Raw genomic sequence first — 13,630 nt, forward strand, 5'->3', positions numbered from 1 at the left:
CACAGTAATCCAAGTCTATGCCCCAACCAGTAACGCTGAAGAAGCTGAAATTGAATGGTTCTATGAAGACCTACGAGACCTTTTAGAACTAACACCCCAAAAAAGATGTCCTTTTCATTATAAGGGACTGGAATGCAAAAGTAGGAAGTCAAGAAACACCTGGAGTAATAGGCAAATTTGGCCTTAGAATATGGAATGAAGCAGGGCAAAGGCTAATAGTTTTGCCAAGAGAACGCACTGATCATAGCAAACACCCTCTTCCAACAACACAAGAGAAGACTCTACACATGGACATCACCAGATGGTCAACACCGAAATCAGACTGATTATATTCTTTTCAGCCAAAGATGGAGAAGCTCTATACAGTAGCAAAAACAAGACACTGACTGTGGCTCAGATCAGGAACTCCTTATTGCCAAATTCAGACTTAAATTGAAGAAAGTAGGGAAAACCACTAAACCATTCAGGTATGACCTAAATCAAATCCCTTATGATTATACAGTGGAAGTGAGAAATAGATTTAAGGGACTAGATCTGATAGATAGCGTGCCTGATGAACTATGGATGGAGGTTCGTGACATTGTACAGGAGACAGGGATCAAGACCATCCCCATGGAAAAGAAATGCAAAAAAGCAAAATGGCTGTCTGGGGAGGCCTTACAAATAGCTCTGAAAAGAAGAGAAGTGGAAAGCAAAGGAGAAAAGGAAAGATATAAGCATCTGAATGCAGAGTTCCAAAGACTAGCAAGAAGAGATAAGAAAGCCTTCCTCAGTGACCAATGCAAAGAAATAGAGGAAAACAACAGAATGGGAAAGACTAGAGATCTCTTCAAGAAAATTAGAAATACCTAGGAAACATTTCATGCAAAGATGGGCCAGAGCCATCTAGAATTGATAAATTTAATCCATCCTTGAAATTGGAGCAAGTTTCTGCTGGCCATCAAACCAAGCAGAGGCATTTGTGTGAATGAAGGCTTAGAGTCTAGACCAGTGGGGATCGGAAAACACAGCAAGGCTGTGGTGAGGCCTTGTGAGGAAGTCTGAGCAGCAGGGAACCCTGGTGGGGCCTTAAAGAGGAAGGCACGACCAGGCTTGGGCTTTCAAGCCATTATAGGGCCCCATTATGCTTTGGGACAATAGAAGAAACCACGGGAACAGATCCACTGGCTGCTTAATTCCCAACCTTTTTTTTTTTTTGGCTGCTCCACACAGCTTGCAGGATCTTAGCTCCCCAACCAGGGATTGAACCTATGCTCTTGGCAGTGAAAGGACCAAGTCCTAACCACTGGATCACCAGGGAATCCCAATCCCTAACTTTGGGCTTCCCTGGTGGCTCAGACAGTAAAGCATCTGCCTGCAATGCGGGAGGCCTGGATTTAATCCCTGGGTTGGGCCAATCCCCTGGAGAAGGAAATGGCAACCGACTCCAGTACTCTTGCCTGGAAAATCCCATGGATGGAGGAGCCTGGTATGCTACAGTCCATGGGGTTGCAAAGAGTTGGACATAACTGAGCGACTTCATTAACCTTTAAGAAGGCCCCTAAGAACTCTAGGAGCAGAGCTCTGGGGGATGTATTGGGGTCAAGAGGGGGACTTTTGTCGCCTCCTCGGATAGTCGCATATCCACTGCCACCTGACCTCAAGACCAGCCCTTGCACTGGAGTGAGGAGACAGTGAGGGTCTCCAAGGGCCCCCAAAGTAGCCACCTTCCCTGGGAGAAGGGAACGCATGAGTTTGCAGAGGCCTGAGCTAGGTCAGTCTGACTTGGCCTCGGAGCCCCTGCTGTTCATGGCTCTGGCAAGGACGTCTTCCCTGTCTGGGCCTCATCATGTGCATCCTTGACCTTGGCCTCTGAGGGGATGCCCCAGGACCCCCTGCAGGGCTGGCCCCAACTCAAGACTTTTCTGTGTGTTCACAGACATAGATGAGTGTGAGCAGCCAGGGGTGTGCAGCCGGGGTCGGTGCACCAACACGGAGGGTTCCTACCACTGTGAGTGTGACCAGGGCTACATCATGGTCAGGAAAGGACATTGCCAAGGTAAGGAATGGGGTGCCAGCCCCATCATCTCCTGGCTCCTCCCCACCATCTGCTGTCCCTCCCCATCATCTCCTGGTCCCTCCCCATCATCACTTGGTCTCTTCCCACCATCTCCTGGTCCCTTTCCACCATCTCCTGTCCCTCTCCATCATCTCCTGGCTCCTCCCCATCATTTCCTGGTTCCTCCCCATCATCTCCTGATCCCTCCCCATCATCTCCTGGCTCCTCCCCATCATCTCCTGATCCCTCCCCATCATCTCCTTGTCCCTCCCCATGCACTGCCCAGCACCAGCTCCCCTTCCAGCTTACCCCTGAGCCCACTCCTCTGCACAGAGACCTGTCTAGGATTCCAGGAGCCTCTCTGTTCCCTTAGTGGGATTTTGGCATCCTGTCTGCCCTGACAGCATAGGAGCCCAGTAACTTTGCATACATGAGATCCCAGGGGCTCCCCTCTGTGCACCTCTGCCCACCACTTGAGTTGCATGGTAGAGGGAAGGCTGATATCTGGGAGGTGCCTCAGGCATCAGGCTTGATCTGCTGGCTAAAGCTTGTCAGGCTGTAAGCTGGGCTGTATCCTTAGACGGCTACGTGCGGACACCTGACAAGTGTTCACGCGTTGGGCCAATACACGCTGGTTGAAAAACATGAATGAATGAGCCCTCATCCCAGCCCCCTTTCCCAGTATCGCAAGTCGGCTGTGACATTGCCCACTGATGTCCTCACAGACTGGCTTGAACCTGCCACCATCATGCCAGCTCCCAGCAGCCCTGCCACTTTCACCTCCCTGCCAGGCTGGGGTGTCAAAGGCTCACAAAAGGCCTGGGTCATGTGCTCCCAACTGGCTGAGACAAGAATGGGTGAGAGTAAATCAAAGTTCTCTCTGGAAGGAAGTCCTGCCCTTGATCCAAAGATAGGTGCAGACTCCTCTCTGCCTCTTGGCTTCCCACGGCCAGGGCTTGCCTGGATTCAGAAGATCCTGGAAGTAAGAGATGAGCCTGTGTGTCTGGTGAAGGGAGTCCACCCCCGCTTCCCAATGCCGCTACTACAGAAGCAGAGTCCAGGGGAGAGGTCACTAGGAGGTGCAGGACAGACAAATCCCTGTCTGAATCCCCAGCGTCTCACCTCCCCTTCTCAATGCCTCCCTCTTTAAAGTCAGGCCCACTATGATCAAAACCAGACCCCACTCCCCTTGTCCTCATGAGCTTACTGAACCACAGACAGTCTGGCATTTTCCAGGAGAAGAGAGAGTGAAGGGAGTTGGCATTTGATGGGTGCCTGTTATAAATGCCAGGTGCTGGACTAGGGTCTCAACAGATTGCTTCATTTAAGCATCCAACATTATTCATTTGGCATGAAACCTGATTAAAAAGTAAAACCAAAGGAAATGAACTAGGAAAATCCAAGGACATCTAAAGTCTCAAATTTCTACTAACCAGTCCACATTGAGGGCACAGGCTCTGGTGGAGACAGATACGGGCTTGGCTTATTGTCTCAGTGTCTGGAGATGGAAACCATAACGCCCATGGCAGGGGCTTTGGTTAACCTGCCGAACAGCCATGTGAAGGGCACAGGCAGCCCTGCAGCAAGTAGGGGAGCCCGTTCTCTCTCATGTCTTGTCTCCCCCAGTGCCCGAGCCCGTGCCTCTGGATCACCTCCTTCCCTCCCAGAGGAAAGGGCCCAGACACACACAGCTTGGCTGGGAGGTCAGGCTGGGTTCCTGGCCCAGGACAGACACTCTTGAGTCTGTTGAAAGCAAGACTGATGTAGCCTGCACGCTCCTCCAGGTTTCCACCCGTAACCACAGCCCCAGCCCATCACCCCGGGAGCCCAGTCAATTTCCCCCTCCCTCTTTCTTCTTCCTCCAACCAAGAAACCACTCTCTCTCCACTTAAACTCAGAGTCTCTGGTGAAGGGCCCGAGTGGTCTGGACAGCAGCCCGTCCAAAGTCTCCATGGCATTTCTGTCGTCTCGGGACTCTGGATTCCCACGGAGAGGGTCTAGGTCCCCCTGCAGACTGCCAGGGCTCTGCTGTCCTCCACCTACCCCCAAGGTCACCCATGGGTCCAGCCCCTGCAGGAGCACCGTGCCCACCGTGTGCTCTCACAGTACCCTTCCATATCCTCAAGCAGAGACTGCAGCGCTGGTTAGAGGAGCTCCACCATCTGCCCGGTATACAGACAGCAGGCTGGCAAGCTGGTCCCTGGGGTGCCTGTTTCCCGGGGTCTTCTGGGGTCTTTCTCGCAGCCTCATACCAAGAGGATGTGAAGCTTTAGTGAATCACATGGTCTCATTTTTTGGTCAGCAAACATTTCTTGAGTGCCAGCTGTGTCCCAGCCATGGGCCAGGAATACAGCCATAAAAAAGATAGACAGCGCCTGCCCCCCGACAACCAGGGTAAAACCTTTACCAAAACATACCATAATCTTAGGTTAAATTTTAAACCCTAGACTAGGCAAAAAACATCTGGCTCTCGTCCAGGCACCGAAAGGTTGGTGGGACATCCTCAGGATATCTGGTGACTTCAGAGCCTGTGCTTTTAACAGGGATTCATCCATGGCTTGGCTAGTGGCTCTGATATATTGGCCCCCATTTAGAAAAGGCCCGCCCTGGTTCAGGTAGAGGCTAGGGGCTGCTTTGACCCTCTGCCCCCCCACCACCCCCACCTCCCAGGCATGAACATCACTGGCTGGGGCTCTGGCCTGAGGAAGGAAGCCCGTGGCAGTGTGCCAGGATAGGCCGGGTTATGCTGCAGTAACAACCAGCCTCAATCTTAGTGTCGTGTAGGACACAGCAGACTTGATATCTGACCAAAGCCACGTATCCATTATGGGTGTGCAGGGGGTCCTGGTCCGCATCTTCTCATCTTGAACCAGGCTAAAGGAAGAGCATCTTGAATGTGGCCACTGTCCATGGAAGAAAGAAAGAGCACTCTGCAGGGTTGCACACAAATAAGTGTTTGGGCCCATAAATTACACACGTGATATCCACTCAAAGCTACTGGGCAGCACTAGTCCTCCTGCCCCACCCAACCACAAGGGACCAGGAGGCACAAGCCCATCACGACCCAAAAAGTGAGAGCTGGAATTCTCAGTGAAGCAGGATTTGTCCCACAGGTCTCCTAATGCCCAACATGACGCACTTCCGGCACCACCTCCGCAGGTGTGCCCAGAACACTTGGGGCAGGGCAGAGCTCAGAGCCCTTTGCTCCCACGAAGTCTAATCTCCTTCTGATGTTGCCTGACCCTGCAGGAGAGGTCCAAAGACTCCGTTTTTCCTCGGTGTGGTCTTAGAGGAGGATACTTGCCTCCATCTCTTTCTCTTCATCCCCGAGTCTCGCATCCCTGAAGCAGACTTGCGGCTCATTCCCAATGGCTTTGCCCATCTTGCTTCCAGTATCTCAGCCAGGACTGGCAGGCCAGGCTGCTGGCCAAAGCTGGTGGCCCTAGAACCTTCATTTCTTCCACCTCCGCCTTGTTCTCTCCAGTTCTGTTTTTACAGAAGCTTCTAGAATAGTTTAGCCTGGTATCACCACAACCCAACTAGGGGTTCTTGGTTGCCCTGTTTCCTGAGATGAGCCTTATCTCGGTGTCCCTGAGATTGCCCAGGAGTTCTGGGTGTCTCCTAGCACACACACCCTCGAAACGCCCTCTGTTCTGTGTATGTCTTCCTCATGTGGACCCGTAGGGTGAGGTTTTGGCTGTGAGAGGTGACCGCTTCCCTGGAACAGAGGGCTCTGATGGACCCAGTCTTCTGCAGACCAAACAACCTCAGAGGAGATTCATTTTCACCCTCCACTTCCGGGCCCATGTCCTGTTTGATCGTGACAGCTGTTCCTTGAGTCATTTTGCAGGAAGCCTGTGTTCTGACCCTTGGCCCTGCCTCCTGCCTTTCTCTTCTTCCCCCTGGGTGCTGAGCAGGTCTTCCTCCTAGTCAGTAGGGCCTCTGAATCTCCATGAGCCAGCAGGTGGACTTCCTGCGGGAGGGCGACAATTACCCATGCAGGGAAGGTGAACCGTCCTGTTTCCTCTGGAGCTCAGTCAATCTGTCTGTAGTGAAGAGTGACTGGGAGCCTGCACACTGGGCCAGAGGAGCTGACCGTCTTCCTGCCGTCCTGACCCAGAGTTCAGTCCCTGGGTTCCAACCTCACCAACTCGGCCCAGGTAGCTGGGGTGCCTTGGAGGCTGGACTCCCCAGCATGCCGGCTTCGCATTGGGCAGAGCCCTGTGTGCCGTTCTCGGGAGCAAGCTCGCCTTCCGCCCCGTTGTTCTCATCTCCCAGGACTGGCTCCTCTCCCTCCATGGCTCCCCCCACCCCCTGCTTGTCTGATCAGTGCTCAGACTCATCCTTTCGGGCTGGCTTTCCTGAATCTCACCAGAGTGGGCGTGGGAGCCCTACATGGTTCTCAGCTAGAAGAAAATTCCCCTCTCCAGCAGCCTTCCTAGCCTCTGCGTCAGCCTCACTCTGCATCAGCCTCAGGGCTGGTCTTGGCCACATCAAAGATTGGGGGAGTCACCCTCTGTCCTCCTTTCTGGGTGCCAGGAAGCCTGTTTTGCCTTTATTGCCCAGCTAGGATCTATCCTGGGGTCTCTGGGGCCTTCTGTGCCAAGCACGTCCAATCCCATCATCGTCACCCCTTGTAAATGAACAAGGGAGAGATGAAGGTCCTTCCCAAGAGTCCAGCTCACGACTGCGAGCCCTCTCACCCTCCCCAAGCTACTGAGAGCACAGCCTCCTGCAGCAGGGCTTCTCCCTTCCTCTCGGTCTTCCCTCTCTCTTTCGTCCAGGACGGTGGGTGGGAGGTGGGGGTGGGAACACAAGAGAACACTCACATCTTCCTGGTTTCCATCTGTACAGGAACTGACATCCCTCCTTCTCCCTGACCGAGAGCAGGGTCAAGGATGTGCTCCTTCACAGCCCACCTGCGGGCCGTGGTTACCAGAGATGACCAAGGCAGGGGCTGTTATTTTTGCAGATATCAACGAATGCCGTCACCCTGGCACCTGCCCTGATGGGAGATGCGTCAACTCCCCCGGCTCCTACACTTGCCTGCCCTGCGAGGAAGGCTACAGGGGCCAGGGCGGGAGCTGTGTAGGTGAGGGCTGCCTGCCAAGGCATGGAGGGGGCTGTTTGGCCTGGGGACTCTGGGTTGAGCCCACACAAGGTGGTGGGGGGAGGCAAGGGCAGAGGGAAATGGCTTAGAGGCCTTCGTGACCCAGCTGGGTTTCCACATGACATTAGGCATGAGGTGGGTGTGCTTCAGTTACTGGTGCTCTGCCCTCTGAATCAGCCAGGGTAGGAGGGCCCCTTAGGCTCCTTGGCCATATCCGTCCAGGAGCTACATACAGCCCAAGGTTCCAGAGGCTTCTGGGGCTGGATTCTGCTAGGTAGGCTGAAGGTGCCACGCGTCTTTTGGAAGAGGCTGATGCCAGTGGTGTGGAGGAGGGGTCTTCTGCCCTCCTGGACCTCAAGAGCAACCTCTAACACCAACGCCTAAGAGAACAGTGGGTGGTCTTCTCTGGAGGTCGGGGTGGGGGGCGGTGCCTGTGAGCCGTAGGAGGAATGCTTTTTCCCTCAACCCTCGCAGGAAGAAGGGCCCAGGGCTCGGGGTGCCAGGAGGGACTGAGTCGTGAATAGAGACTTTGAGGCTCTGGAGAGGGCATGCATTTCCCAGGCCCTTGAGACTGCCACTCAACCACCCAGGCAGAACTTGGCCTCGCTCTGTGTTACCCACTCGCCCGCTGAAGCTGGTGGGTGGGCTGGAAACTTGCTGTCATACCCATTTGGTTGGCGGGGAGGAGACCAGAGAGGTTCAGACTCACTCTAGGGTGAGGCAGAAGTCTTAGACACTTGCCTCCAGGTGTCCTCAGATGGGCCAAATCAGTCCCAGGGCTGGGGCGAGGGGAACCTGGCCCCCCTTTTCTAGGAACTTGCAGGGCGCTGTCACTGGATGGAGCTGAAGTCAGCTCAGGGATGGAAGTTAGTTTGGCAGGGGGAAGGGCACCCAGCCAAGGTAGATGGGTCCAGGAGCAGGAATGTCCTCTGGTCCTTCCCAGGGTGCTAGGGCCCCTCGGAATGCTGGTTCCTGGCCTCTTAATGGAGACGCTCTCAGCCTGATGCTGGAGGCTGTGCAAGGGATAGGAGGCCAGCTTGGACTTCTCTCCCACAGATGTGAATGAATGTCTGACCCCTGGGGTCTGCACCCATGGAACGTGCATCAACCTCGAGGGCTCCTTTAGATGCTCCTGTGAGCAGGGCTATGAAGTTACCCCAGATGAGAAGGGCTGCCAAGGTACAAGGATCCAAAACGCCCTTTGTCCATCCACGACACGCCCGCCTGCAGCTCCTTCCCTCTGGCCCACATCCCTGAGCTGACCCAGCACAGCGCTGCTGCAGAGACTGTCTTTCCCCGACAACCCCCAACCCCACCCCACCCCTCCCTGTCAACCTCTGGCTAGCCTGGCATGTCTGTCCTGCAGAGAGCCCCACACAGAGCTCAATGGCCTGTTTCAGATGTCGACGAGTGTGCCATCCGGGCCTCGTGCCCCACGGGCCTCTGTCTCAACACGGAGGGCTCCTTCACCTGCTCAGCCTGCGAGAGTGGGTACTGGGTGAATGAGGATGGCACCGCCTGTGAAGGTAACCCTGGGGAGGGGGTTGGCCAAGGGGAACTGAGAGCACAGACCCTCGGACCTCCCAAAGAACCCTCCATTTGTTCCCTGGTTTGGGGTTGATGCTGAGGGTCTCCAGACCAGGCGAGAGGACCCTGTGAATGGACTTGCGCTTCTGTTTTCTCCATGAGGACAGAAGGAGAAGGGAGTCACAGTGACAAGAGGGAAGGAAGCTGATGGCCGAGCCGCCCCAGAAGCATCCCCGGGGAGAGGGTGCGGGGGTTGTCCTGTAAGAGGCCCAGAGCCAGGGCTCCCCTTCCCCGGGGGCCCACTGAGTCCGACAAGCTCAGAGAGGGAACCAGAGATCTGGGGTGGTTCTGGCCTGGCCAGGTGGAGGGAGGCATCCCCAGGCCCCCTGGGTGACTGACTGGCTGATTGTCTGCCCCAGACCTAGACGAGTGCGCCTTTCCCGGAGTCTGCCCGTCCGGAGTCTGCACCAACACTGCCGGCTCCTTCTCCTGCAGGGACTGCGAGGCGGGCTACCAGCCCAGCACCCTGGGCCACACCTGTGAAGGTGAGAGGCCCCCGACGGGGAACAGGAAACTAGCCCTTCACCCTCAGAGAAGGGAGTTCGCCTTGGAGGGTGGGCCAGCTGGGGATGCCTGTTCTCGCCCTCCCTCCCTAAACAGGCGTCAGAAAGGCAACTGCAGATCTGGGTCTAGGGAGCCAATGAGCCACTGGACCAAAGCTTCAGTGCTTGTCACAAGCATGGGGAGTTGTTCGATCGAAGTGAGGCTTCCAGGCCTTGGCAGGCCGGCTAAGTCTGTCTGTTGGGGGTGGGGGTCTTGAGATCTGTTATCTAACAGGCTTCTCCAGAGTTCCTTGTAAAGGTGGGTGCTGCGACATTATTCTAAAGACCCTGGCCGGTACCAGGCCATCTGTGAAAGAAAGCAAAAGTGTTAGCTGCTCAGTCGTGTCCGACTCTTTGTAACCCCATGGACTGTATGGACTGTAGCCCACCAGGCTCCTCTGTCCATGGGATTCTCCAGGCAAGACTACTGGAGTGGGTTGCCATTTCCTTCTCCAGCGGATCTTCCCACTCAGGGATCAAACCCAGGTCTCTTGCATTGGTAGGCGGGTTCTTTACCAGGGAAGTCCCAGGGCAATCTGTAGGTCAATTTAAATAATCCACTTTCTGTTACCTCCTCAGGTTCTCTGTATCCGCTTCCTCCGCTTATTTCTCAGTTGTTCTCCTGTTGTTTCTGTAAAATCTCAGCCGCGATGAGGGCAGTAGGGTTTGGCCAACTTAGGCCAGGGTTGCTGCTAGGGGAGACCAGGTGTGCCCTGGGCAGGCACAGCGTGGGCAGCGGGAGGTCGGGGGAGTCTGCCGGGCTGGGTTGGGGCAGGATGGAGGGAGATGCAGCCATCCTCCTCCCCAAAGGCTCCCTCGCCAGCTTCTCCCAGCTGTGCCAGTTTACAAGCGGATGGTGCTCCTATGGGTCCAGTCTCCTCGGGCAGACCCCCAGGTCCTCTGGAGACCTCCCTGTTGATCCCTGCCCTTGGGAGGTCTTCCCATCAGTTCTGCCTCCCCACCCCACCCCTCCGTACTACCGTCTCCTGATGTGGCCCTGCAGATGTGGACGAGTGTGAGGACCCCCAGAGCAGCTGCCTGGGAGGAGAGTGCAAGAACACGGCTGGCTCCTACCAGTGCCTCTGTCCCCCGGGCTTCCAGCTGGCCAATGGCACGGTGTGTGAGGGTGAGTGGCTCAGGTCTCCCCGGCCAGAGACCGGGTGGGGCGGAGGGTTTCCCTACACCGCGCACTGCCCGGGGAACATCGCCCCCTGCCGGGGGAGACACCACCTGCTCATCTGCCCGCAGATGTGAACGAGTGTGTGGGTGAGGAGTACTGCGCACCGCGCGGCGAGTGTCTCAACAGCCACGGGTCCTTCTTCTGCCTCTGTGCCGACGGCTTCGTCAGCGCGGACGGGGGCACCAGCTGCCAAGGTGAGAAGCCGGCAGTAGGGGGCGCGAGGGGTCATCCCGCGTACTGACAGAGGCTTGCGGTCCACCTGGGATGGGAAGATGGGAGGCTGAGGGATGAGGGCGGGAACCAGGGGTCAGGGAGAGCCTCTGGAGCCCTCCTCCAGGGCCTGTCCACGATGCATAAGGCAGGTGCCTTCACCCTCTGCCCTGCCTGGTTCCAGGGCTCCACGCCCAACGGCGCCTCTGGCTTCCAGCTCTGGACTCTTGTTCAGATCTTCCAGCCCTTTTCTACTTCGAGCCATTCCCTGGCCCTCCTCTGAGCGAAACTTCCCAGGGCCCTGGGGACCCATGGCTGGCCCTGCAGACAAACGTCTCTATTCTAGATGTGGACGAGTGTGCAGTCACTGACCGGTGTCTCGGGGGCCAGTGTGTCAACACCGACGGCTCCTTCAACTGTGTGTGTGAGACTGGCTTCCAGCCCTCCCCAGAGAGTGGGGAGTGTGTGGGTAAGGGCTCCAGAGGGTAAGCAGACAGGGCTCTGCCCCATGTCGACAGACAGACACCTCCACCCTGCCAGCTCCTCCGCTCCCTGGGGCCAGGAGCCCCAGCTTCGAGCACTTTCCATAGATAAATCATCCAATGGATAATGTCTTTATTCAGCCTCTTCTGACTCAGGGATTGCCCCCAGGATGTCCTTGTGCTGTGGCAGAGCACACAGTCTAGTTTTTTGAAAGCCAAATAGATGCAATAGACATTTACACCACCTGGGTTCAATGCATTTTGTTGGGACAAATAGACAGTTATGGATCTTCTTGAAACTAAGCAAGGGAGACATATGAAGACAGCTCTCCATAATACATGTTGGGAAAGGTGTTATATAGAGAGAGGTAGACAGTGCTCTGCTGTGGAGGGCAGAGTGCAGGGGAAAAGGAGTGTCACAGAGGCTGAGAGCTCTCCTGGACAATCAGGCCTGCGGCTCAGGGGAAAGGGTCCTGAACTTGATGTTTTGGGGTTGAAATGAGCATAGTGGTTTGGAACCAATCAAGAACCTCAGAAGTTGAGGAGAACGACCTTGTCATGCCAGAGATATGGGGTCGGGGTAGTGACCTGGCCACTTCTGTCCCCTCTCCTGGCCCTGGGGACAGACATTGACGAGTGTGAGGACCTCGGAGAACCGATGTGCGGGGCCTGGAGGTGCGAGAACAGCCCTGGCTCCTACCGCTGTGTCCTGGGCTGCCAGCCTGGCTTCCACATGGCCCCGACGGGAGACTGCATTGGTGAGTGGGGAGGGGGCCTGCGGGCTGGGAGGCCTAGGACAACATCTACTTTTCACGTACCTGGCTAGAAACAATTTTTTCAGCTGTCTCTGTGTTTTCCATGCAGCAGCGCTTACACAAAAATTGAAGAGGACTGTTTAGTTTTCTCACTCTGTGTTCAGAAGTTAGTGTTCAGAGATCTTGGTGTTAATAAGCCAGATAAATTAGTATTCCCAGCGAACAGAGAGCACACCCTACGCTGTATCCCGCCCTGTCCCGCAGACATTGACGAGTGTGCCAACGACACCATGTGTGGGGCCCATGGCTTCTGTGACAACACCGACGGCTCCTTCCGCTGCCTCTGTGACCAGGGCTTCGAGACCTCGCCCTCCGGCTGGGACTGCGTTGGTGAGAAGCCTGTGGCCTAGCCAGCTCTCAACCAGGGAAGGGAAGGCTCTCGGGCCCTTGACCCCGTCTCCACAGACCTTGGCTGCCCTGCATAGAGGGGCCCTAGGGCCCTCCTCCCGAAAGGTTCAGGGTCACATGGGCTCCACATGGAGCCCTCAACACAGAGTGACAAGGAAGGGGGATTTCAGCTCCCCCGACAGAGGATGAGATGGTTGGATGGCATCCACCAACTCAACGGACATGAGTTTGAATAAAACTCCAGGAGTTGGTGATGGACAGGGAGGCCTGGCATGCTGCATGGGGTCGCAAAGAGTCAGACACGACTGAGCCACTGAACTGAACTGAACTGAACTACAGGGGCACCTTGGGCTTCCCAGGTGGCTCAGTGGTAAAGATGTCACCTGCCAATGCAGGAGATGTAGGAGACGTGCGTCCGATCCCTGGGTTGGGAAGACCCTTTGGAGTAGGAAATGGCAACCCACTCCAGTATTCTTGCCTGGAGGATTCCCATGGATAGCGGAGCATGGCGGGTTACAGTCCACGCATGGGGTCACAAAGAGTGGCACCCGATTGCGCAGTGGAGCACACACACGCACCCACTGGGGCACCGTGGCCAGGTTGATCAGGGAAGCGAGGCCCCCCTTCTACCAGCAGGGGGAGCAAGCACACTAGTGAAGGCGCCACCCTTCCCCAGAGACCCAAGGGTTCAAGAGGCGCGTTTGGGGAATATGCAGAAGGAAGAACCCTTCCTCCTTGTCCATTTATGGGCCCTTTTCTGCCACCCTTTTCCTTCTCCCTCCCTTCCCATCCCCTCTGCTCACCTGGTCCTCCTTCCTGCGAAGTCATACCCACTTCCTGCTCTTCCCCAGGCCTTTAGCCTCTTTCTTTGGGGGTTGCGGGGGTGGGGCGGGGATGAGATGGGGATCTGCCTGCGGGGCTGGAGGCAGGGGCAGGGGCCTCGGCCTCTCCCTCGCCCGCGAGCCGGTCTTCCTGTCTGGCAGACGTGAACGAGTGTGAGCTCATGCTGGCGGTGTGTGGGGCGGCGCTCTGCGAGAACGTGGAGGGCTCCTTCCTGTGCCTCTGCGCCAGCGACCTGGAGGAGTACGACGCTCAGGAGGGGCGCTGCCGCCCGCGGGGGGCTGGAGGTGAGCCCTGCGCCCCACCCTCACGGTGCACCCCGCGCTGTCTGGCGTACACAGTGCTTCCACTGCTCCAGCTCTTGAGAGAGATCTCGGCGATGTGGGCAGGGGAGCATCTTAGGGCTGGAGTGCGGAGTGCGGAGGGTGAGGAGTCTGAGTGTGGAGCAAAGTCGACTATGCCCCGGGAACCTCCAGGA

At 56.3% G+C, this 13,630-nt stretch overlaps 1 protein-coding gene across 4 annotated transcripts in view; it reads left to right on the forward strand.

The window, feature by feature from the left end:
- Positions 1-13,630, forward strand: part of LTBP2 (latent transforming growth factor beta binding protein 2) — a 111,476-nt gene that overhangs the window by 89,369 nt on the left and 8,477 nt on the right. For all 4 annotated transcript variants that reach the window (XM_018053970.1, XM_018053972.1, XM_018053971.1 and 1 more), the window contains 11 exons: positions 1,919-2,038; positions 7,011-7,130; positions 8,205-8,327; positions 8,549-8,674; positions 9,095-9,220; positions 10,281-10,403; positions 10,526-10,651; positions 11,014-11,136; positions 11,776-11,907; positions 12,169-12,294; positions 13,296-13,439. In XM_018053970.1, the coding sequence (XP_017909459.1) occupies positions 1,919-2,038; positions 7,011-7,130; positions 8,205-8,327; positions 8,549-8,674; positions 9,095-9,220; positions 10,281-10,403; positions 10,526-10,651; positions 11,014-11,136; positions 11,776-11,907; positions 12,169-12,294; positions 13,296-13,439 (1,389 nt within the window). The remainder of the gene's footprint in view (positions 1-1,918; positions 2,039-7,010; positions 7,131-8,204; positions 8,328-8,548; positions 8,675-9,094; positions 9,221-10,280; positions 10,404-10,525; positions 10,652-11,013; positions 11,137-11,775; positions 11,908-12,168; positions 12,295-13,295; positions 13,440-13,630) is intronic.

This window comes from Capra hircus, chromosome 10, assembly GCF_001704415.2.
Source record: "Capra hircus breed San Clemente chromosome 10, ASM170441v1, whole genome shotgun sequence".
NCBI lineage: Eukaryota > Metazoa > Chordata > Mammalia > Artiodactyla > Bovidae > Capra > Capra hircus.